The sequence below is a fragment of the Aulonocara sp. 'chitande type north' Nkhata Bay genome, linkage group LG15 (assembly GCF_057382095.1).
Source record: "Aulonocara sp. 'chitande type north' Nkhata Bay isolate Kocher_YH1m ecotype deep benthic linkage group LG15, A_spYH_male_GT1.1, whole genome shotgun sequence".
Classification (NCBI taxonomy): Eukaryota; Metazoa; Chordata; class Actinopteri; order Cichliformes; family Cichlidae; genus Aulonocara; species Aulonocara sp. 'chitande type north' Nkhata Bay.
The window spans coordinates 35,337,802-35,362,786 of NC_141358.1; the positions used below are offsets into that span (position 1 = coordinate 35,337,802).

General features: G+C 40.6%; 1 protein-coding gene across 4 annotated transcripts in view; it reads left to right on the top strand.

Annotated features, from left to right (window-relative positions):
- LOC147313519 (3',5'-cyclic-AMP phosphodiesterase 4C-like) overlaps positions 1-24,985 on the top strand; it is a 94,135-nt gene that overhangs the window by 6,916 nt on the left and 62,234 nt on the right. For 2 of the 4 annotated variants that reach the window (XM_086263129.1, XM_086263131.1), the window contains exon 1: positions 4,090-4,548. In XM_086263129.1, coding sequence (XP_086119255.1) covers positions 4,346-4,548 — 203 coding nt within the window. In that variant the 5' untranslated portion in view covers positions 4,090-4,345. Of the gene's footprint in view, positions 1-1,414; positions 1,618-4,089; positions 4,549-24,985 lie in introns of those variants that run through there. The other 2 variants (XM_086263128.1, XM_086263140.1) reach the window with 2 other exon arrangements.

The following is a 24,985-nucleotide window of genomic DNA, read 5'->3' on the forward strand; positions in this document are numbered from 1 at the left end:
TGCAGTACCCTCGGGGCAGATTGGGCAGATGCCACGTGTCCCTGGAAAAATACACATACATTTATTTTAGTTATTTATTGAACTATTTCTAATTGCGACAGTGAAATAATTTCAGCTTTCAGTCTGTCACGGGTACACGCTTATGAATCCTATTTTCCATCCTAAACTGTGTACATGTCCATGCATCAACTGTGATGTATTGCAAATATATGGTAATTGTAACTGATGAGGTGATACTTCAGAACATTTAGGCTATTAAAGTGTCGTCTCTGTCCTTTTATTAACGAATCTTTGAGTGATTTGTTTGCCTAATTTCATAGAGTTCACTGTGGGGCTACTCAGCGGGAACCCTGTGTGGCCATTTGTGAAGCAAATTGAAAGCGGTATACAGAAGGCTTTAAAATGTACATTTCAAACGCACTATGGGAGGTTTATCATGAGCAAGAGCAAGCATCACCAGGAAAATGTAGACTTGCAAGTAGCTCTGTGAATGCTTTCAGCTGAAGCCCAGGATGCTGATTTTATCTTTGCAAATCATCATGAAACACAAAATACAGCAAAGTCTGATGAGAGTTTGGAAAGGCTACTTTTTGGTTTTGGCCTATTTACAGCTTGTTACAAAGTATTTCTAGGCAGGGCCAATTTCTTGCCAGTCCTCTCGGTGGTTTCACTCAGAATCACAACTGCAGCCTCCGGTGGCTGTGCTCCAGTTAGCTACAGCATTAAAAACAATATAAAAAGTGAGTAAAATGATTATGATGACACTTTTTAAGGTCTCAGAGTTGTTATCCACCAAGTGCACAGTCAGTTCTTGTAGTTAATCTTTGAGAAACGCATAGATCTGAGTGGTGAATCACTGCGCCTCAGGCATCCATCAACAGTTCACTGGAAGCCCATCCTTGACCATTTTTGGTAGCCTCTGCATAGGCTTCCAGTGAACTGTTGATACACTTTTTAGCATGCACCCTCTGACACTTTGGTCAGGAATGGATTGAGGAGCGTGACAAAGAGTTAAAAGTCTCAACTTAGTCACCAAATTCTCTTGAGCTTTAGATGATCTGGAAAAGCAGCTCAGCTCTATCCAGTCTTTACCTTTCAGCTGATAGAACTTAAGGTATCTGCTGCTAACATCTTCTGCACACTTTCAAAGGGCCACGCAGTCCATGTTTTGGCAGCACAGTACACCGTAATGTTGTGACTGATTTATGAGCAGCTTTCAAATGGCTTAAGTAAAATGGTTTAATCCTTTAAAGAGGCGTTCTGGACTCTTGTGTTGTGCTGCATTAGTTTTACTGGCTGTGAGTGATTAAACTTTCAGATGAGTGCGTATTCTGCTTGTTTCCACACACGTCACCTTGACTGGAGAATAATATTACATTAAAAATATGTTTTTGCTTTTTCCTTTGGGATGCAGCATTTTCGGGATTCTATACCAGTGGGCAACCATGTGGTGCGGCGGCGTTTCTCAGGCCCACTGCTGCTGCCTCCGCTGTGGAGGAGACACTCCCATCAGGACCACTCATTCGATACCCGGCGAACATCTCAAGGACACATGCTACCGCTAGCCCGGCTAGAAGAGCTGTACAGTCTAGCACTGGCCACCCATGATGAGCACCGGTCAGTGACACACACTGTTTGTTTGTATGTTTGTTTGTTTTGCCTCTGAGGAATTCCTTCAGTGAACTGTGGATGTGGTTAAACAGGGGAAATTGCTGATCTTCCTTTTTCTGTGGGGCTTTGTTTATCTGTTAAGCTTCATCAGATGAAGCTTAATGCACAGATGATTCACACAGATGATGAACTCTGTGTGAAATGGAGAATAAGATTAGTAATTTTGAGACAACTTCTTTCTCTGTTCTGCAAAAGTTTTAACACACCCATAATTTCATTTTATTTTGCTTCCAAGCAGCCTGACTTTCTTACATTTTTAAGTGCACTTGGGCAACAGCTCTCAAGGCTTTCTGAAGGTCTTTTTCATTCATTTTAAGTCCTTTCCTGTTTAGTTGCTTTTTTCCTGGTTAAGCCACTTAACACTGACTCAAGGAAAGAACATGTTTGGTGTCTAAGCATAAAAGACAAATTGGGAAAAACTGTAAATTATATCTTTAGGAACTTGTTACAACCAGCCGGTAACAGAAAACACATCGACAGGCATGGCATAACATTTTTGCACCAACAAGTTAAAAAAGGCCAATTTTAAGGAAGGGAAACAAAGAGAAAGGCTGTCATGGTCTGTGTTGCATTTAGTCAGTGGTGATGGGGATCTTAAAGGACAGAAAAATACAGCGAGATTTTGATCCACCATCCAATACCATCTGGAAAGCAAGTCATTGGCAGCGGGTCATTTTTCAGCATGGCAAAGATCCCAAAAACACTGCCAGTGTATGCAGTAAAAGCATACCTGGATAGAAAAACACACACAGTCATGGACTGGCCCAGACCTCGGACCTCAACATTATTGAAGCAGTGTGGGATCATGTTGACAGAGAATGAAACAAAAGGAAGTGAACATTCAAAGATGTCCTTCAGCATGGAGAACTATTCCTGAGGACTTCTTAAAGAAATGACAAGAAAGCTGCCAAAGAGAGTTCAGACATACTGAATACTGAATTTCGCGTTCATTAGAATTGCATAAACTCGGTATGTCTCTCTTTGCACGTTTCAGCAAATCACCATAACTTTCCCAGCAAAATATAAAGAAATGAGGAGTGACTCCAGACTTTTGCATAGTACTTTAGTTACGTTTTTTCATTCTAATTAAAAGTTTTAGGAATCATGTTTTTCTTGTTCACGAAATGAAGTCTTGTTTGTTGGTTTGGAGCAGCTGTTGTTACTGCTTAACACAAATTATGTAAGTCAATCTCAGCAAATAGACATTTGCCTCGTTCGTCTGTACCACTTTCCTGTCACATGGTCATGTTTTGGTGATTGTCTTGGTAGGTCAGTGCTCGTAAGCAGCAGACAGAGGCTGTCTATGTGACACTGAGACAAAAATAGAAATGTGGACTGTTGTTTTGTGGTTTCTGGTGATAATGAAAGGCATCTCCTGTGTTTAAAAAAAAAGAAGCCTAGTAATTGGAACAACAGTTAGAAACCTCCCACTGAAAGGTCATGCATGTGGGTGTGGGTGTGCACTTGTATCTCCCCTGACTCCCTTTTAGACATAAAGGCTGACCATTTTCATGTTTGAACATCTACAAACATGTGTGTGCTGTCCAGGCATTAATTACCAAAAAATAAATAAATAAAACGGCTGATCTTTGTAACGTAATCGTGCTTTTTTCAGACTGAAAATCCTTTTTGGATAAACAGCTCGTTAGCTAATGATACAGCCCCTATTTTTCCTACATAATAAAAATAAGTGGGTTTGGTGACATCAGTAATTTGAACCAGCCCCGTGTTGTTTTCCTGTTGTACCTATAAACCTGAATTTATTCGAATTTATAAAACGCAACCCAATCTTCCAGCTGGTAATGAGATAGGGTACAAAGTCTGACATATAAAATTCACTGCAACCTTATAGGAAGCTGCACTGCACATTAAACTATAGGCCTTATGATGGCTATATACCAACATGCAACCACTCCTATCTTCAGTTACACACTGGTTTGCCTTTATTTGTTAGTTTGAGGGCTTGTACACTGTGATTTCCTGAGACAGGGTTAATGAAATATGTTAAATCAGTGCTGCTCTGACCAGTAAACATATCTCTACCTTCATTATGTCAAAAGTCTGTCTGACTGCTCAATATCTCTTACCGGTATATGACACAAAAGATAAAAGATGGATTTTTCCAAAAATCAATTACAAATAATGAACAGGCAGTTTTGCTCTACCAGAGCAAATACAATAAAGATAAAGCAATGTTGTGTAATGCTGATGATTGGCGGTTTGACAAACAAGACAGCGACAGACAGGGAAACAGATGGAGATGGCAGGAGGAAGCTGGTCGAGAGAGGCACAGTAAGAGGTGAGGATGGCGAGAGAGAGAGAGAGAGAGAGAGAGAGAGAGAGAGAGAGAGAGATAAAAGAAGGGAGAAACTGAGAGGGCGAGAGGGAGGGGGAGGAAGCAGGAGGAAGCAGAGAGATGGAGAGAGAGAGACGGGGGGAGCTGGTACTGACTGAGAGGCTCACAGTCGTTTCAGCACTCCGCCTCGTGGACAGCAGCGCACCATGACGTCGCGCGCGCCTCTCTGAAGCGCGTGCCTTCCTCCTCACAATCCCTGCAGACGAGCTCTACGCTGTTCTCCGAGACTGTTTGTAGCTTAGAAGTCGCTTTTTTTTACAAAAACAGACAAAAAAACAAAAAATAAAATAAAATCCAGCGAGCACGTAAAAGTAAAAAATGGAGTGCACCACACTGAGCAGAGAGGGAGCGGGGCTCGCCAAGCCGCCCAAACACCTGTGGCGGCAGCCCAGAACTCACATACGCATCAAGCAGCGCTTCAACTCGGACACCGAGCGCTACCTGTGCCGCAACCGGACCCTGGAGAAGCTCCGTCCCGGACTGAGGCAACCCCGAATGTCCTGGCCCTCCTCGCTGAAACGGTAACCTTCTTTAATCTCCCGAGTCACTAAAGTAAAAGCAAGTGAATTGTTTTCCACCGCTTCGGGGATGAGAGTCAATTTGAAAAGCCTAAAAGTTCAGAACACCCACTGGAGCGTTGCTTTGACTAATTACACGATGAAATAATGGCGTGACGATAGTTTTAATTGTCAAGGTTCAGAAGAACCCGCAAACCAAAGCTCTCTGAAAGTCGATTAAGCTCGACGAGCTAAAGTGAAACTGTGTAACTTGTCATAATCTTTACACTTAACAGTGCTCAGTTTGACAGCTGCCTGTTTATGTAGCTGAGCAGAGTGGAGCGGTGATGGCTAGATGTTATTGTCTGAGAGATGATGTTAGGCCATTAGTCTTTGCTGCCTGTTGCAGTCATGGGTGGTGGGGCTGGGGGTTAGGGGGAGGCTCCCCCCCAGTGTTGTTTCCCACCAAAACCTTTAATGCTGCTGACACGAGCGGGTGATGACTGTCAGACCCTGAAGCACACAGTGCAAACATATTAAATGGGTTTTAGATTCTATGCCCTAAAAACTCCATTTAACATCCGAAAAGGTTGATTCAGTTCATTTGGATGTTTTCAGTGGGAGATACGTTTCATCCAGGTGACTTCTGCAGGTTTCCCCAAACTTATAGACAGTACATTTGCACAATAACTGAACCTAGCCCACTGAATGAACAATGGGCTGAGAGGTCAGTTCCTTGATCATCCCTGTAATGTCATTATAGATAATGTTTCAGAAAATATAAGAGCTGTGAATCAGTAATGGACCTGCAACAGTGTCTGTGTTGTTGAAGAGCTTTTTCTTTTTTCTATAGTGACTTGTTAAAAACCTGCATAAATTGTATCCTTGCAAACATTTCAGAGATAAGGCTCATATGACTTTTTAGTTCCAGGCTGTTTCTGACCTGTTACGCATTTCCTTGTATGTAGGAGGGTTTCAGAGGTGATTGCTGGGGTCTTTGATGCTGTATCCTCAGAAAACTTAAAATTCTGCTCTTTATTACAAGTTCATAAAAATATGTAACATACAATTTTTGAATAATCTTCTCCCTTGATTGCTCATCTTAATCTGATTCTTAACATATAAGAAACTCAAACATAAAGCCTTTTGATCATGCCATGAGAGGCGTTTTGGATTATTCAGCCCACGAAATAATCCCCTGTGACTGCGTGGGTGTCTCCTGCACAGGCTGCCTACCTGTTCTTCGAGCTTGACTTTGTGTTCTGCACCTTTCACTTTTTAGGAATGATGGAGGAGGGAGGATGTAGTTAACGGTGCACTATGTAAACCTGCTCAGCCAGGCTGGGAAAAGGTTCTGACTTCCTCTCCCTACTTTTGCACCCAGAGATTGCCAGGCGAGAGATTGATGGCTGGTGTTTGTGCCTCACCCATATTTGTGTGATTTTACTGTACTGAGTTTGAAAAGAGCCTCAAGGATGTGCTTTTAACTCAAGGAGAAGAAATGAAAAAGGACTAAACTTAAGAGCCTTGTAAATTGCATTTTATTTTAAACGAGTTTTGCAAAACTCGTTTTTTGTTCATTACTATTTCATTTTCTCTGTTGAGATTTAGTGCCACGATAGTTTAGACCCCGGCTCAGTGTCTTTCCATTGCTAATAAGACTGTAGGGAAACATTGGCGTGTTTATGTAACACGCGCTGACCCTCGGTTTTCGGTGTTTCCTATAGGAAAGAAAAAGCTGAATTATAGAGTTGATAAAATATTTTGGTGATTGGATGCAGCAGAGCTGAACAGGCATGAAAACCACTGTCAGTTCAGCTCCGTTCCCCAGACGCTGTCAACAAGCAATGCGGCAGCTCGTCTCGCCTCAGAGCTTTCTCACACTACACTGAAGTGCTTTGTTTTTGTCCCCTGGTAGTGCACCAAGAGAATAAGAAGAAGATAATCACCAACAAACAATTGTTTTTGTAATAAGACAGAAAAAGGCCGGGGTAAGATGTGTATGGCATGTGCTGACAATATAGACTTTGTATAAAGATGGCAGTAGCAACAACTGGTTATGGACTTAGGTTTTTGAAGTCTCAACTTTAGAGCTTCTTGTTTTCTGAAAGCAGAAGTAACAAGAGGGTGGAGTGCTAACTTGGTTGTACCCTTGGTTTGGCACTAATATCTGCCAAATGGACAATTTTCAAGCATCAGAACTGAAGTATTGAGTCACTGGATAGTCTGAACTGTACAGCAACTCATATTCGTTTAACACCAACAACGCAAATACACTGAGAGGCTCAGTGCAGCCGTGCCCAAAATTCAAACAGGTAAGTATGTATGCCTCCATCTGCATACATGCTTAGTGCAATATTTGGTCGGCGTGTTGATATAATGTAGCTGAACTGAGATTAATTCAGTGTTTAACATGCCTTGGGGTAACACTGGGAAATTTCTCCTGCACTTGCATAATTTCAAACAGACAGTAAACACCTGCTTGGCTCATTATCATATTCTCGTTTCCCTTTTTCATCTCTCATTATCAACTGAACATTTCTCAACAGCTCCTGGCAATAATCATTAATGATTCAATTTGTTCCAACAGGTCATTTTTCCTTTTCTGAGTAGAAGTGCATGCTCTGCACTTGATGCTTGATGGCACCATTCGATACAAAAATTCTGAAAACATAACAGCACTTTTTTTGCATGTGTGTCTGTTTGGTTTTGGGGGTCTTCACAACCACAGCACCATATGTACTGAGTAGCTAGCTAGTTTCGGCGGCTTCTTTGTTTAAAGTGGGTCACCACAGCGGGTGGCTCCACATTTGAGTTGGCAGGCTTTTTATATAGAATGCTACTTGATACTGAAAATTTCTGTCAGGTTAGATATTTGCAGGTTTGGCGGTTTGACACCAATAGTGTTGTCTTCACCTTCACCTCTAGCTGGCACACAACCTCATTGCTGCTGATAGGTAGCCACACAGCCCCTCCCCTCACTAGTAGCTGAACATGTAAACAGCAACTCAGCAGAGTGAAGCATCTTAAGGACTGATGTCCAAGTCTTTATGAGGAATTCAGGAGGTCAGTAAAGCTCCTGTTTCAACAGCATTGAATAGTTAATAAGTGTTAAAATCAGCTGTTTAACTATTAGCAGTTACCCACATTGACTGTTAAGTTACCATTAACCTTCTAAGACCCGAACTCTTCCACAGCATGCATTTTTAATTTCTCTATGATATTTGGGCATATTGGGGCCTGATGAATGTAGAAACAAAGAATTACCAGATTTTTTTTTTTTTACCTTATTTTTGTTTTTAAGAAAAATGAGAGCCACATATGAGGATATTCATTTAAAATTTTGATAGAACAGTAGCAGTATAATGTCCTCGTAAGTGGATATCAGGCCTTTGTAGAGCAAAATTGAGTATTTCTGTCTAAATAACCCAAAATGTGATGTCCACATATGCGGATGCCAGGTCCTAGGAGGTTAAGGTAGTGGGTAGAGGTTAATAGCAAAATGGTAGCATTAATGTGGGAGTTAGGCAGCAAATGTGAGAGCAGCTAAACTGAACGTGATCTATTATGAATCGACGGACAGAAAAATAAGAAAGGCCACAAGCCAGACAGGATTTCTCTTGGGTCACAATCTGACATTAAAGTGAAGAAAATATGACAAAGGTTCAATAAAGACTCATTGTGAAGCAGAATGGGAATTCTTTTCTGACTTTTCTCAGTGAAGCCACATCAATTTGTGTCAGACCTCAGCGTACCTGAAAAACTAACCTGAAATGAAAAAAACAATTATAGTAGAATATGTAAGAAGAAGGTAGTATGTGCGCAGACTGGCAGGGATACCGTATGCCGTATGTGTTTGTGGAGGTTTCTGTGTATATCCGTGTGTCTGTGAAAACAAATTATAAATTAAAATGGATTGTCCAAGTTCACTGCACTGTAGAGTAGAGTCATTGCACAGTGGACTGGACAATGAAGCCTGCTGCCGTCTTACCCTCAAGCTCTTCCGTCACCCTCACTGTAGGCCTGCTGCTTTTACCGTATCCGTTAGTTCCCCATACGATCCTGCCAGTGTGAATGCCAGCTTCTCATCTCTCAATGATGATCGAGAAAATGCAAACAGTTCGAGGTGTAGGTAGGAGTAAGAGCAGTGAGTCAGCCCGCTCTGTAGCCACCAACGACAACACCACTGGCACTGCCTTTACCCTGCTCTGAGTACGTATTTCCTTTTTTCTTTTTCGTCCCAGAATGCCTCTGATTGTGGATCATTCTGGATGACTCAGATTATTTTTAAATATAAATCATCTACAACACACGTGGGCTAAAATTTTATGTAAGACCCAGTAAAAAACATAATGAGTTATGAATTTGAGTCTGCAGTTAAAAAAAATAAAAAATAATATTAATAAAAATGAGTCAGTAGACCAAACTTTAATTTTTGGTGACTCTCTCTATGCCAGAATCTCTCTGGAATCATGGCCACTACAGCTGTACCCACATATAATATTAATTGGATCTTTTTTTCATTAGGTATAATGATGTGGAGCTTAATACTGTGCTAGCAGATCTCTCTTGTGGCACGAACAGCTCTTTCTTGGATTACTGTACTCAGTCAATGACAGATAAGAGTGTTCCTCTAACTTTTTCTCTGCACCATAATTTTGCTTTTAAATACAACCGACATCGGAGCACAGCTGTTATGCAACCTCTTCATTAGGTACACCTGTTCCACTGCTTGTAATGAGCAAATATCTAATCACCCAGTCATATGACAGTAATTCAGTGCGCTTAGGCATATAGACATGGTCAAGAGCACCTGCTGGGGTTCAAACCAAGCATCGTCATGGAGGATTTAAATAACTTTGAACAGGATGGTTGTCAGTGTTGAATGGGTGGGTCTCAGTATATCAGAAATTGCTGATCTTCCTCAATCTGACCCACTGGTGTCAAGACAACCATCTCACCCTCAACGTCGCAAAGACAAAGGAGTTGATAGTGGACTTCCGGAGGTGCAGAGAAGTACACACCCCCATCACCATCAACGGCGCTGCTGTGGAGAGAGTGAGCAGCTTCCGGTTCCTTGGAGTACATCTGGCTGAGGATCTTACGTGGTCAGTACACACAAACAAAACAGTGAAGAAGGCGCAGCAGCGCCTCTTCTTTCTCAGGAGACTGAAAAGATTCGGCATGAGCCCCCGCATCCTCAGGACCTTCTATCACTGTGCCATTGAGAGCATCCTCACTGGATGCATCACCACCTGGTATGGCAACAGCACCGCCTACAACTGCAAAGCTCTCCAGCGAGTAGTGCGGTGCTCTGAACGGATAATTGGAGGTGAGCTTCCCTCCCTCCAAGACATCTACAGGAAGCGCTGCCTGAGGAAAGCGGGGAGGATCATCAAGGACTCCAGTCACCCCAGCCATAAACTGTTCAGACTGCTTCCATCAGGAAGGAGGTTCTGCAGCATCCGGTCCCGTACCAGCAGACTGAGAGACAGCTTCTTCCATCAGGCCATCAGACTGCTGAACACGTCATAGACACCTCAGCTTCACTACTGGAACTTCAACATTATGCACTCCACACTGTATATAAATGCCACTTGTTTTGCACATATTCAACTCTGTATATTTTATATATTTTATTATTATTATTATTTTTTTTTTTTTTTTTTTTTTACTATTTAATTTGTAAAAATGTGTATACACACACACACACACACACACACACACACGTAGGAAAATATTTAGTATACACATCCAGAAATGCATACACTATTATATATTGTACATATATTTATTAGTTTCAGGTTGGCCATTCTTGTATTTTGCTCGTTTGTGTTGTTGTGTTTGCACATCTCTGTTGCTTGTGGGGCTCGCACACAAGAATTTCACTCGCATGTGCTGTGCCAGTGTGCCTGCACATGTGATGTGACAATAAAAGTGATTTGATGTGATTTGATTTGATTTGATCTTCCCACACTCTAGGGTTTACAGAGAATGGCCCAAAACGGAGATGTCAGACCTTGAAGCAGATGGGCTACAGTAGCAGAAGATCATGCTGCCTTGTTGCTGCAACATTTGAATGGTAGGGTCAGAGTTTGGAGTAAACAACATGAAAGCATCAATCCATCCCAGCTTGTATCAGTGGATCTGGTGGTGTTATGATACAGCACACTTTGGATTTTGGATTTGGTGAAAGAGGAGAACATCACTGACGTATAGCCAAAAAATCAGCAGCAACTTTGTCAAAATTCTTCCCTGAGAATTCGGAGTTTCCAGCACCTTGTTGAATCTACGCTAGGAAGATTTAACCTCCTAGGACCTGGTGTCCACATATGTGGACATCACATTTTGGGTTGTCTAAACCAAGATATTTCATTTTGCTCTACAAGGGCCTGATAACCACTTACGAGGACATTATACTGCCACTGTTCTATCGAAATTTAAATTGAATGTCCTCATCTGTGGATCTCATTTCTCACAGAAACAAAACTCAGGTAAAAAAAAAAAAATCAACTCAGGTAAAAAAAGAAAAAATCAGGTAATTCTTTGTTTTTACATTCATCAGGTCCCAATCAGCCCGAATAGCAAAGAGAAATTGAAAATGCATGCCAAGAAAGAGTTCAGGTCTTCAGGCAATTTTCCTTTTGAAGGCAAAAGGGGGTCCAGCAGGATGATAACTCTGTTTGCCATCATTGTCCTTGGGAGGTTCAATAATTTTCTCTTTATTAATCAAAAGAACAAATGCCTTTCAAGTTTTTAGTCTTTTGGTGAAAGTGACAACTCTGAAATTCACCTAATACTGTTAATAGGTGTAACTGCGGTCCTGCTGACTGGCTCACAAATGGCACAGAAAGACAGAGGCCAGATGGACATGACAGAGTGGATTGTTTGTCAGGCTGAAGGCCGCGCTTCAGGCTGAATTACAATGAATTAACAAATAGGGCTGCACTGTCTTCCTCGGGGGTCTTCAGCAGCACAGTCCTGTTGATGCGAGTGTGTCAGCTCCCAGGGGGAATGGATTTTTGGCTTCGTGGCCACAGGATGTTCTCACGTCATTAGGTCTGCAGTGTGTTCATGCATTACCAGTGGCTCCACACTCCAGGCCATGAGTAGTGAGAAAAGAAACTGTGATCTGGAGAATTGGTCAACTTGAATCGGGAATGGGCTGCTTTGAAAGCACTTCTTATGGGGTGATACTGAAAAATTACACTCGTTGCTATGGAGCCCTGCTTTCCAGTGATAATGGCATGAAGGGTTACCCACTAGGTTATCAGAGAGTAAGGGGCAGCTTCGCTGAATGTTATCTAACCAGTCTCATGTTGACAAAAGACCCAAAGAGGACTGGCTCCATCACTACAGCAAAGATTAGTGAAAGCAATGTTGTCATGTTTCATACCTGCTGTGTGAGCTGACCTGCAGGTGCCACTTATTATGTGCATGTTGCATCAATCAACTTCCATTACTTAATCGACACCATTTAACCACTGCTACCCCTGCAGGGGAGGATTTTCCAGTGAAATTAGAGGGTGCTGATGGGTCGGTGTTTTCACCATCCAATAACAGCTAATGTGTTGTCATTTCAAGGAAGGAAGCTGAAAAACCTTTGGGAATTTCAGTTTACTGAGCATTTCTCTGCTCTTTGATAATGAATCTACTCTAACAAGTCTCATGCTAGTTACTGTGTCTCTTTTTGGCGAAGACGTGAATTCGTTAGTGTCTGAATTTTACAGAGTGTCAGTAAATGGTTAATTTATCAGTCAGCAGTGCTCGTGTTGATAGTCCAAGTACGTGGTGCTCCTTTTGGAGAGGCTTGGAAGAGATTTGTTATTGTAAAAGGTGAAGATGAGCGTTCAGTGGCAGGAACATCGATTCATTATCGCTGCAGTCTATTGAAAGGCTGACAGAGGCAATGCGAAGCAGCCTGCATTTTTCCTCTACACTGTCAGCCAAACAATCAGAGTGGTCCACGGAGACACTGTTCAGTCTTTGAGTTTGTTTTTCACCAAATATGTTAGCCAATAACAATTAGGGTCAGGATGCTGGAGCTTTCTTTTAAACAAAAGAGCTAGAAAACTACGTCTAACATTTCTGTATTCTTTGGGTCTCCTGCTGTTATTTGGCTTCAGTAAACTGAAACAATTTTCATAAGTGGATACGAGCAAAATCTGCGAGGTTTTGGAGCCAGTAATTTAAAAAAATAAAAAATCCCATTAGCCACTTGAATTTTCAACATTAAAAATTCCAATATTGTCATTATTTCCATGAAACAGCTCCAGAATTAAATTACCAGATTTTACTCTTAACCTTTTAAATGCTTTTGACTATAGGTAAGTGAAATTAGTCACACAGAATAACTATAATGACACAAATGTTACATGGCGCTCCGATGGTCTAGAGACAAAGAACTATACAGCCATCCTTTTGATAACATGCATACAGCTAGGTTTAGACATTCAAATTTAAATTCGGTGACTCTTGATGGACTCCTCTGGTTCAGCTCTATCATGCTGGCACAAACGTTCATCAGTTTTAGTCATGAATGGAGTAAAGTTCCACTGCTTATAGTTCAATTACATACAGGTGACGTATATTTAACCAGGCACTGTTAGGCAACACGCAACACACGCAAATGAAGACTGTGACATCGCATTTGTACGGGGGTGATGAAATGAACATAATATTTAAAAAATTCAAAAGAACTGAGATTTAAAATAATTTTTTTTAAAAGCTTATAGCTGTTTTTGACTTCTACGTGATGGGGCATACATGATTTCACACTAAAATCATTCAAAAGGGTCGTCTAGGAAATAAAACAACAATATATATATATATATATATATATATATATATATATATATATATATATATATATATATATATATATATATATATATATATATATATTAATTATTATTATTATTATTATTATTTTTATTTATTTATTTTATTTTTGGCAGCCATCTTGAAAATTGCTAATAGGCTTTATCAAAAGATGAAGCATATGTACCAGTTTCGGCTCTTGGATCCACCCAAAACAAAATGAGCTAACAAATTCAGGCAAATATTGTTAGCAAATGTTTTTTCCTAATGTACCTAGTCATCGTTTGTAACATTCATTCGTTCATTGTTGGATCCGTGTCAAAGTACAGTGCGTTGTCTACCTTGTCATATATTTAATGCATTAATCCACTGCACAGAAGACAGACATTAAAAATGTATTTGAAAGAACACTGATGAATTAAAATGCCCTAAGAGGTGGAGGTGTACCTCCGCGCCTGCATTGCTTATTAAGTTTCTTTAAAAAGACTCAGAAGGTATAATGGATTTAATTTATGCTAGCTAGAATAAAGCAAGGCAAAGGCCCCTCCTCTTGCTTTGTCTCTTATGAAAGAGCCTCACATTTAATTGTTTTACCAGCACAACAACCTGCAGCTCACAGAAAATCTGGCACATTTTCTGACATTTCAAAGTTGTCTCTGATTATGAAGACAAACAGTGGACACTGCTTCTGAGGTTTGCGATCCCATCTGTGCTTTTCAAATGTTTACGTATCTTGATTCCTGATTATCAGCTTTTATTTTATTCATTTATTTGCTTGGCTGCATTAATATGCTTTTAGCCACATTATATTTATATATTCATTCTTTGACCTCAGTCTTTTTGACCATGCATGGCTTCTTATGTCATAAACCGTAGATCTTCAAAACTGACATCATGATGGTGTGTTTAGTTTGAGAGCAGACACAGAAACATCCATTTTACCATGTCCCTACAAGGTTTAGATGAAAAATGCTCAGTCATGTTCTCTTCCACAGGCACAGTTAGTATCTGTCAGAAATGGAGCCAGAACATAATCAGACTGCAGAGATGTTTTAAAAAATTGTGCCCACCGTCGACTTAAAGCTGAACAATTAGCGCATTGTGCTTTGTTTATTTGTGCATAAACATTTAAAAAATGAACATTGCAGACTGTGCACTGACTTTTTGCCATCTTGTTGTCTTGCTATCACAGTCGGGCCGTTAGGACAATGGGTAGACTCAAGTCAAGGCATAATTAAACTTAGCAGCTAACTAAATCTAATTACATATCAGGATGTCTGTTCACTTTCCAGTAATCTAACACTCATATCAAAGGGTGTGGTAGTTCGGGCCAGCATAGCAAGCACACCGTTTTACTCTGGGAGATCAAACATGTCGATTTGGATCCTTAAACTTTCTCTGATTTCATGGGAAACACAGTGCAAACCTTCATTTCTTCATCTCATGTAGATTTGACTCTGGCAGAACTGTTTGTCCTAAACTCAGATTTATAGCTGTGATGTAAAGGCACATCCATTTAACAAACGATTGCTGCCTTCTTGCTTATGGTGCATTTGCTTACAGCTGGTGTCCGGACACACGCAGAGATGACAGTGCTTTCCCGTTTCCCAGTGAGTCGTGTCGTCTGTTTCAGAAACGGGTCAGGTGTTTCTCGGAAACCGCTGTTGCTGCCCTCTTGATGAACTTGTTTGTTAATTTTACTCAGGATGTAATGTTTAATGGTGCTCTAATGCTTTCAAAGATAAGTTAATCACTGTCATAATTTCCTGAAAAAGAAAATTAATATTCGTAGTTTTCATTTCAAGTGTCGAAAAATAAATTACCTTGAGGCTATCCTTTGTAAAACTGTGGGTAAATATGACTCATACATTGTCAACAGATTGATTCACTGAAGCGTGCGCGCTTATACAGACAATTAGGGTGGTTACATTTTATTTGATTAGGGAAATTAATAAATGCAAAGGAAAGGAGGCAAGGAAGCTTTTATTAAGTTACACAGAGAAAAGATAACATTTTCCACAAAGCCCTTATTTTCCACTAACAGAGTTTGTTTATTATAAAGTAAAAATTAATCAAACATACAGATGAATTCATCACCTTCTCCCTCAACTTACAATTGGGTACAGAAAAGGATTAGAGCCATTTAAAGTTTTCCTGACTTTTAAAGTCAGAGTTCTAACTTTGAGAATTCAGATTTTTTTTTTGTTTGTTTTATCTTCATGAAAATTTTTCAGTGGCCTTAATGCGCATTTCCGAGAAAGGAGTTGAAATCATTTTTCATTTTCCCTAATCCTCTTCTTTACTCATGGTCCCGTTTTTAAAAATCTCACCTGAATTTGTAATTTTCTGCCATTTGATCAGACATTCTTTGTAAACCCGGTGACTTCACAATAAAACAACCACATAATGGCCTGAAATTTTAGACAGGGAATAGAAATGAGTGTCAGGCGTGACATTTACACATTTTATCCCTTGTCCTCTTCCTGCCAAAACATAAAGAGCCCTGTTACTGTGGCATATTTGTGATGCAGCATAACATTGAAATAGCGCTTTTATTGAAGGCTCTATCTTGAAATGGCGACTTACCCACGGTGGCTTGCTTCCCAGTCAGCCTGCAACAATTAATTATAATTGCCAGACAAACAGAAAGTGAAAAATTAAATGAGTCAACAGATGCTATCTGTAATGTGAAGAATCTCTTTTATTAATTCTCCAGTGACAGAAGACGGATCCGCAAAACACAATCAGGTGGTGAAATCTTAAAGTCAGCAAGCTCTGTGACCTCACAGCAAGAAGGATACAACACACATACTGTTTGTTTGCTGATTTCACATTAGAAGCATAACGCCAAGGACTATAAATATTTAGAAATATTATTTGAGTCCTTAAATGACATGGCAACAAATGGAAGTTACTTTCTCATCGATGTTGATTGTAATTACTAAGAAAACCTAAAGGCTGTTTTTCCCTTTATCTGCAGTAGTGTGGGTTGTGAGGTGACCAAGCATTTCTAAGTAGCTGGCAATCACAGTAGAAAATAGGGTTTCTGATCCATCTGGCAGGAGAGCAGCGATAGCTCAGCGATTGAGCTCTTGAGATGAGTAAAGCGACGCTCGTCTGTGTGCATACAGTGCCCGCTGATTCAGTCGTGGTACAGCAGGTCAGAGAAATGAATGCAGGAGCACTTGATAAACCTCAATGAATTACCGAACCATCCTCTCGAGCACAGACTTGTATCTTTGTCTTTGTACTGACCTCAAGCTGAAGCACGTCCTGTTTAATTTATTTTACCACCCTTGGCAGTGGTAGGGTAGAAGGAAAATTGCATGTCTCCGTTGTCGTTTTCATCTTTTATGCTATCAAAAAAAAAGAAACTGTCAGATGGCGCACACACCTGTGCCAACAGTTTCTAAACATGCTGTTATGTCACTGCATGACCATGCAACTTTTTTTGTTTTTACATTTAGGAGCCAATCTGTTATGCCAGTTTAATAGCTCAGGCTAATAACTCTCTCATACAGAGAGATTAGAAATGATGGTAACAGCTTCCAAAATAATGTGGTCCGTTATGAGTTGCAACATTCCTCTCCCAAGAATTATTGGATGGGACTGAGACGATGATGCCACCATTTAATTAATAAGGAACTTCTTTCAAAACAAGTCATGCCATTTGACCTTCGCTTCACTTGAGATCAGCTGAGTTTTTTCTCGAGTTCCCAATGCTATATTGGGATGGCTTTATTTTGGATGCTGTGGCTTTGGATATCACGCAATTTGAAAAAATTAAGAAGGAAATCACATAAACCATTTGATTGGGAAATTATTTTATCCCTATGCAAAGTCTAGCCTTGTTTTTACAGACTGTTCCCCACTAAAACAATCTGAAGTTGACGGTTTGAATCGTCACCCTACTATGTGGCCATGTTGCCACATAGTAATCACTGCCCCCACCAGCTTGTACGTGGAAACACTAAAGTGTTCCCAGGCCAGCCAAGAGATATTATCTCTCTTGTGTGCCCTGGGTCTGACCCTGGGCCTCCTCCTGATGGGACATGGCCGGAACACCTCACCGAGGAGGCATCATAGTCAGATGCCCGAACCACCTCCACTGGTTCCTTTCGATGTGGAGGAGCAGTGGCTCTACTCTGAGCCCCTCCCTGATGGCCAAACTCCTCACCCTATCTATAAGGGAGAGGCCAGCCACCCTTTGGAGGAAGCTCATTTTAGCCACTCGAGGTTTGGAGTTGGCACAGGGTCAGTCCTATCTTGACTTCGCTAGGGAGAAGGCAAAGCTCTTTGATAGTGGTGTTCTGCAAGCCAGGTTAACGATGTGGGGTCCATACGTGAGCTTATGCTGGTGGAGGACTTTAAAAACTCTGTTCCTGAGTCTATTGCTTGTTATTTAAGTGAACAGAGGGCTTTAACTTTACAGCAAGCTGCCACCCTGGCAGATGAGTTTAAGCTGACTCATAAAGCAAGTGCTGTAGGACATGATATCCATCCTGGACAGGTAAGAGTGGGCCAGCTAACAAGGCAAATGCAGTTATGGTTTTAAGATCTAGGCCCAAACTGTGTTTCTTCTGTCACAAGCCTGGCCATGTGGTTGCCAATTGTGTCAAACTGGCACTCAAACAGAAAGCCCACTCAACGCAAAAAGGGCCTGCTTTGAGAAAAGTCAGTCGTGGTTCTCAAACCGACAAGGTTGCCAGGCCTAGTAAAAGGCTAAACTTGGAGCACAATTGCTCAGTAGCGCCCTGTAATCAGTGTAAGAGGTCAACTAACCCTGAGCTGCCATTGGTTGACAATTTCCCAGGTCCTCAAAATGACCTGCAGGGGGACAGACTGTGTATAAAACCACCAGTAAGACCCGCAACCCTGGCTAACAAACATGCCTGTACCGGTGACTTGAGGAATCGTCTGCAAAGTGTTTCAGTAAGGCCCACTAGCTGCCTGCTGGGTTCTCCACATGTGATGGTCCAAAGCCCTGGCTATCACATGGGACACTGTTTCGAGGGTCTGGGGCCACTCTCTGTCAATGTTGTGAACCCACTGAGATTGGGTTGGCAGCTTCCGCAGGAAATGCCTAACCGTTGCTATGTGGTTTGGTAGGTGGAAAGCCTTCAATTTGTTGATGTGACAGTTACGGACTTGATTTGTGGTTTTGTTTATCATAATCATTTGACAAACCATAGGTTTGTATTTATGAGAGGGGGTGTTACGGCCCTAGCAGGGCCTCCTCCTGAAGGTGCCTGTGTGGGCGTGTCCCACCACCTCTTCTGCCTGAGGTGCCACCTTTCCTGTTACACAGCTGACTCACATCAGTAATTAAAAGTATTTAAGGGAAAGGTGAGCTCTGGGCCAGAGTGCCATTAGTGTGGTTACAGCTTGTGAGCTGAGTGTTTGTTGTGTTTGCAGCTAGTGAGCTGTGTTTTTTGGTGGTTTTCAGCTAGTGAGCTGCATGTCCGTGTTTGCAGCTGGTGAGCTGCTCTTTCTTTTTGGCTTACGTTTTACTTTATTGACCAACGCCTGAGTTTTGTGTTTTCTTAAATGGTGATAGCGGCTTGTCCGTCTCTTTTAGTTGAGCTACTTTAATAAAACTATTTAATTTAACCCTTTTGCCTCCTTGACTCCTTTTTCTGACCCGGACACTTTTTGTTACTTCCCCCTCACCGCCTGGACCCTTTTAGGGGAACGTAACATATGCGTGAACCCATAGGTGAGAGTAGGGATGTAGATCGACTGCTTTTACGCTCAGCTCTCTCTTCACCACGATTCGCAGAGGGGATCTGAACCTGAGTGGTGTTCTGAATTGAAAATTAAATACATATAAATAAACAATGATTTTGCAGCCCTCACACAGACAGAAAACTATACAAAAGATGTTATAAAAAAATCGAGACAATCTGTATTGGGTTCTGTGACAGCGACATGTGTTACTGTGAGCTGTAGCAGCTGTATATTTAAATGAAGTTATTTTGGAGACACTTGCCACTTTGCCTTCTGCTTTCCTGTTAGCTGCTGTAACCTTCCTCTTTCACTCTTTGCCACTTCACACAGAAATAATCTGTCTAAATAATACATCTGTAATATCTGTAATTGTTTTAGTTTGACCGGTAATATGAGAAGCATGGACTACAGATCAGTTCTAGGAGCAAAACAGGAGGCGGTAAGCATAATGACTGTGATTCATCACAGCAATGCAGATCTGTTGGTGTGTTGAGTCAAGGGGAATCACTGTGCTGATTAGTCATACAAAGCAGAACTGGATGATTTTCTTCTTCCTCTTTTAAGCTGGAAGGTCTGGGCTTCTGGCTGCAGACAGTAGTCCCCCTGCCACTCATAATGTTATGTTAATCATTTTTGTGCTATTGCCAAATTAACAGTGATGCATCCGTTTAATTGTCAGAAACTAAAGAGACCGTGGAGCAGACAATGAGTAGCCTCCGGCTCACGTCTGGTGTGCTCGGTTTTCTTTTTGCCCTGTAAAAATCAGATATGTAATAGAAAATATGAAGAAACAAAAGTTTCAGAGTTATGTCATTAGAAGTAAAACATGGAAAGGTTTTTTAAAAAAAAAAGTAAAACATTGTCAAAATGGTTTGCAATCTGTTCATTTCGGGTTATTGTCTGGCTATTGTACAGAAGCAATATGAAGCTGAAGACTTATTGCAATTATTAATTGGTTTTCCTAATCCAACTTAATGTCTCCTCCACAAGCGTCTGTGTTGTAGGAGGTCTGGGATATTTGCTTTGCGTAGCCAGCAATCAAACTCTTTGCCTTGGGAGATTTTTATTGTTTGATTAAAGTAATAATTTGTGTTTTCATTTATTGCAAACAGAATTAAAGCTGCATTGGAAGACTTGTGTGTTGAAATACACCCACATAGATGGCCTAAATCACAAGCTGTTAAAAAAGAAGGCTGGTTGAGGGGCTGTTGATCAGATGTTATTTAATTCCTGTTTGGCATAAGGAAATCTCTTTTATACACAGAAAGAAACTATGAAGCTGAAGAGCGCAAAACTACAAATAACATGCACTCTGTTATGTGTATACCTTGTCCTGACCCAGCTGCTGAGAGAATTACAAAGATGGCTGAGCTTTTTTGCAAGAAAGAAATTAATTAACACGTACATGCAGACTGTCTCTTAGTTCTAGGAGGGGGTCAGTAAACATCTCTCGCTGTCTTCTTGATTTATTGCCAACCAGTGATAGCAATATTGAGAATATTTCACGTCAATAAAATTTCAGTCTTTTTTATGACCTTAACAATAATTGCCCTCCCATAAGCACAGCAGCAGTTGATCTTTAGCATGCTCACACTGATTGTAACCTATGACCATCAGGTTAGGGTAGGTCTGTAACATCTTATAGGATTTTTCACAGTCGCAGGCCTCTTGAAGGGTTTTCTTTTCTCTTATTTACACTCTCAGGTTTTCAGGAGGAACCCTGCGCACACACTTGACAGTAATCCCCATGACAGACTAACACTGTCAGACAGCCGAACACACGGAGCCTGCACAAAAAAAGCTTTTTAAAGCTCCTTTGTCAGCCACAAAGGAGGGCGGATAGAAGAAAATCTTCACCTTATTTTCAGTTCAATTTATCCATCCTAGATTGCAGCACATTAAATAGTGGCAAAAGCAAGAAAAACTGCTTAACTGGAGTGGCAACAACTGGTATTTTGAAGCCATGATGGAACATCCACGATGGCAGCCGGTGTCGTGGTGATGCTCTTTGTTGAGGAGCAGCTGCAGAAAGCTCTTGTTACCACTGAGAGCTGAGCTGTGTCAAAAACGTGCATTGCTAAAGAGAGGGATTTATTCATTCCAAGTTAGAAACTGCTCTTTAGAAGAACAACAGGCTGCATACAGAACATTACAATGCACCAGAGGCATGTTTTCTGGTGACATTAATTTCAATGTGATAGTCATGCACGGTGAATAATAAATCAAGTGGCCTGCTGAATAGTATTTAGTGTTGATTCTGATGTTTGCATTTTCTAAAGAATGGCAGCAGGTGAGTCTGTAAAAAGTAAGTGATACTACACCTGTTAGCTTTACTGCTACATGTTTGGTCTGAGCGTAGATGTTTGTTGACATTAGCGAATGTCAGTTTGCTTAGGTGGCCTCTGCTTCATATTTCGGCTCCCGCAGTTACTGGCTATACCATTCTCCTGTTAGCTTTACTTCTGTATGCCATTATTATTGATAAGGCAACCATAGCCACACGGATTTGTCCGTCTTGATTTAATTTGTTTGTAAGAGAAGTGCTTGCGACACCCTAGCGTCTTCACTTCTACCTGTACTTACCTACAGGCTATAGTATGTCTCAAGTACTTTGTTTGGTCTAACTGACAGTATATGTGTTACATAAGGATTATGGAGGCAGATGAAAATGTTATTCTCCATCCAGTTACATTTTTTCTTGTTGTTCACACACTTTGCATTTTCCAGAAAATAACTACATCAAATTTGAAAGGAAATCCTGCCAGTGCAGCACAAGCAGACACATTGCTGGGTGGGTTTTACATATGAGATTCTCCACGCATCACTGGGTAATCAGGATATGGATTCAAAGCTTTATTTGTTTACTTCTTAGAGCTCCCAAGTAAATCATTCTTTAGCAGTCCCACACTTGCACAGTGTCCCACTCATTTCTATGGTATTTTCTATTGTAATTGTGGCAAGCTTTCTAGGATTCAATACTATGTAACATTTAGCTGGATTTACCTGTCATCATTCACTGGGTGCTAAATCATTTTAAATGGCAATATGACGATTGCAGGTTGAGCCACATTTCTTTATATTGTGCTTCCAGGGAGCTAGACTTCTAATTTTTTAAAGTGTCCTTTAGCAGAGTTCTCCAGGATTTCTGAAGGTCTTCCTACCATTACACCTGCCCATTTTCAGATCATTGGCTTTTTCGTTTAAGTTACTTAATACTGACCTATGAATAATTAAAAAAACACCTGACTCAAGCAATGAACCAGTGTTGTGTCTACACAGCAACATGCCAAAGATAACTCAGTTTGACAGGTATGAAATAGGATTTTTCCACCAATGAGCTGATTCCCAAAAAGCTGTTAGTCAAAGACTTGGCATATCTCATACCTAAAAAACTATCTACAGCGTGTTCAGATACCAGAAAATTGAATCCTTAAGAAACAAGACCAGGACCTGAAATTCACCCGCCCCTTCAGTTGATCGACTACTGTTCATGAAAGCCTTATCAGAAATGGTCTCAATGAAAGTTTGGCTGCCAAGGCACAATTTTTAAAGAGGATCTTGTTACAATTGATGTAATTGTGAATGCAGAAAAGTACTGTCAGAATTAGATCCATATGGAAAGCATCTGATTATCTCTGGCTTAATGATGCCAAATACACTCTTAATGCAGTAAAAGCATACTTGAATAGAAAAACACACAATTGAGCACTATCAGTCATGGATTGGCCTCCCCAGAGCCCGGGCCTCAACATTAACGAAGCAGTGTGGGATCATCTTGACAGAGCACGTAATAAAGACAGCCAATGTCCAGAGGGGAACTTTGTAAGTACTCCACAAAACCTGGAGAACTGTTCCTGAAGACTACTTGAAGAAATTTCAAGAAAGCTTGCCTTATTCCTCATATACTGTATTCTCTTTATGTTTGCACATGTTTAATAAATCCATTTCCTATTTTCCTTGCCAAATATGAAGAAATGCGCTGTCATTTTTCCTCTCACCACCACAACATGAAGTGTTTTCACTTTACTTCTCATGTTGTTGAATTGTATCTCAAAACCAGATGAGTTCATTCTTATTAACAATTTATGGATTAAATGGTTCCAGGCACAGCAGAAAGGCACAAACTCTGGGAAAAGATGTATGAATATTTGGTCTTTTTAATGCAGTTTTACAGTTAGTACAGTTTGGTAAATGCTACTAAATACTAAAGTTTTGTCACTCCCTTGCAATTACAAAGGACATACTTAGGAGGAAACAAAGTGATGGAGAGTGGGACATCAGCTCATGCAGTCAACCTTTCTCCAGTGTCTTTGATTATTTTCTGCGTTAATTTTAAATATCGCAATTAACCAATAAGGTCAGTGTAGATACCTTTTTCCATTACTTTTACAGGTATGACATAAAGAAAAATGGTACCCTGGGCCTCCAAATATCATGATATTTATTTACTTTCATGGGAGACAAATGGTCTCCCAAACAACCAAGAACCCCTGATGATATTGCTCTCAAAGGCTCTTCATCCAGAAGAAAAGTTTGACCTTCTGTTTGAGACATTATAAATGAGCTGCCCCATTTTGGAAAAGGTTTACTCGTCAGTGGTTTCCCATTGTTTTGGATCAGCTCTCCCTCCCTGTGGAGTCTCGTGAATGGATGCTTAACCTTTACAGCAGTTTATTTGCTGTAGAGAGCATATATTACTGTTCACAAAAGAGAATCCTGGCACTGAAAAAATGTCACACATGACTGAAAAAGTGAATCAGACAAATGGGATAAACACATGAAAGATTCTGCCTCAGTAATTTATTGTGCAGTGAGCTGAATATTCCTGTTGGGAAGTACATTGCCACCTTCTGTTCTCAGTCTTGACAGGTACTGCCACACATACTGAAGAAGCTCAGATAAAGCGAAGATTAATTAATTTTGACAATATTAATATCTTTGGAGATTTTCAGAGAGCCGTTGTTTTCCTTTGAAGATTTTCCATTTTAACTGGAAGGTTGACGACATGTCAGACTGTTCTCGCTGCTGCCGATGAACAAACACATCGTGCGCATGAAGTAGTATAATGGTAACAGAAGCAGATTGGACATGTGTAAATTAACACTCCTCAGCTTTAGTAACACATTCTGATGCTACTTACCAGTGTTGAAACAAGTGTTTGTTTTTGTGATGAAAATTCACCTATTCTCAAGTTTTTGTCAGCATTAAGAAAGAGTTTTATGGTCTAAACACAATGAGCCGTACATAAAAAATAGAGATTTGCACAGTGAACTTTAGGTAGCACAGGACAAACAGTTTTAAAAAAATACTGTAGACTATAGGGAAATGTTTAAAAGACAGCTAAAGACACTGGAAACATGAATCATGAATGCTTTATGTACGGTCAGGGAGGAGACAGTTGAGCCTGTGCTGATATAATTAACCCCACAAGATGATGTTCCAAACTCTGAAAAAGCCAAATGCATTGCTTACTTGGTTAGCAAAGCTGTTTTGAGTTTTTCTAAGGATCGCCGGGGGTTCTTAACATGATACATACTTCCACTGAATCACTTTCTGAATGGACATGTAATAAATAACGTGACCATGTGCAATGATTTTGCATTCTTTAAAATGATTGTTCAAATATCAGGGCAAGGGCTGCAACTACTCACAATTTATTGTCTTCAAAGCAACTTTGGCACATCAAGATAGAACAGCAATCAGGTGTGGAGTTGATTGGGGTCAATCTGGCAGTTCAATGCAATCTGTTTATTCATTAGCTGTGATATATCAGCGCAAATCTGTTGCCATCTACACGCAGATTAATTCTAATTAAACTGAAAGTCATATAAACTACTTACATTCAATGTCCAGCCAGTACCTCGTAGATTCGAAACAGAAATTCAGTGACATATTTGTTGTTGGACGGCAATTT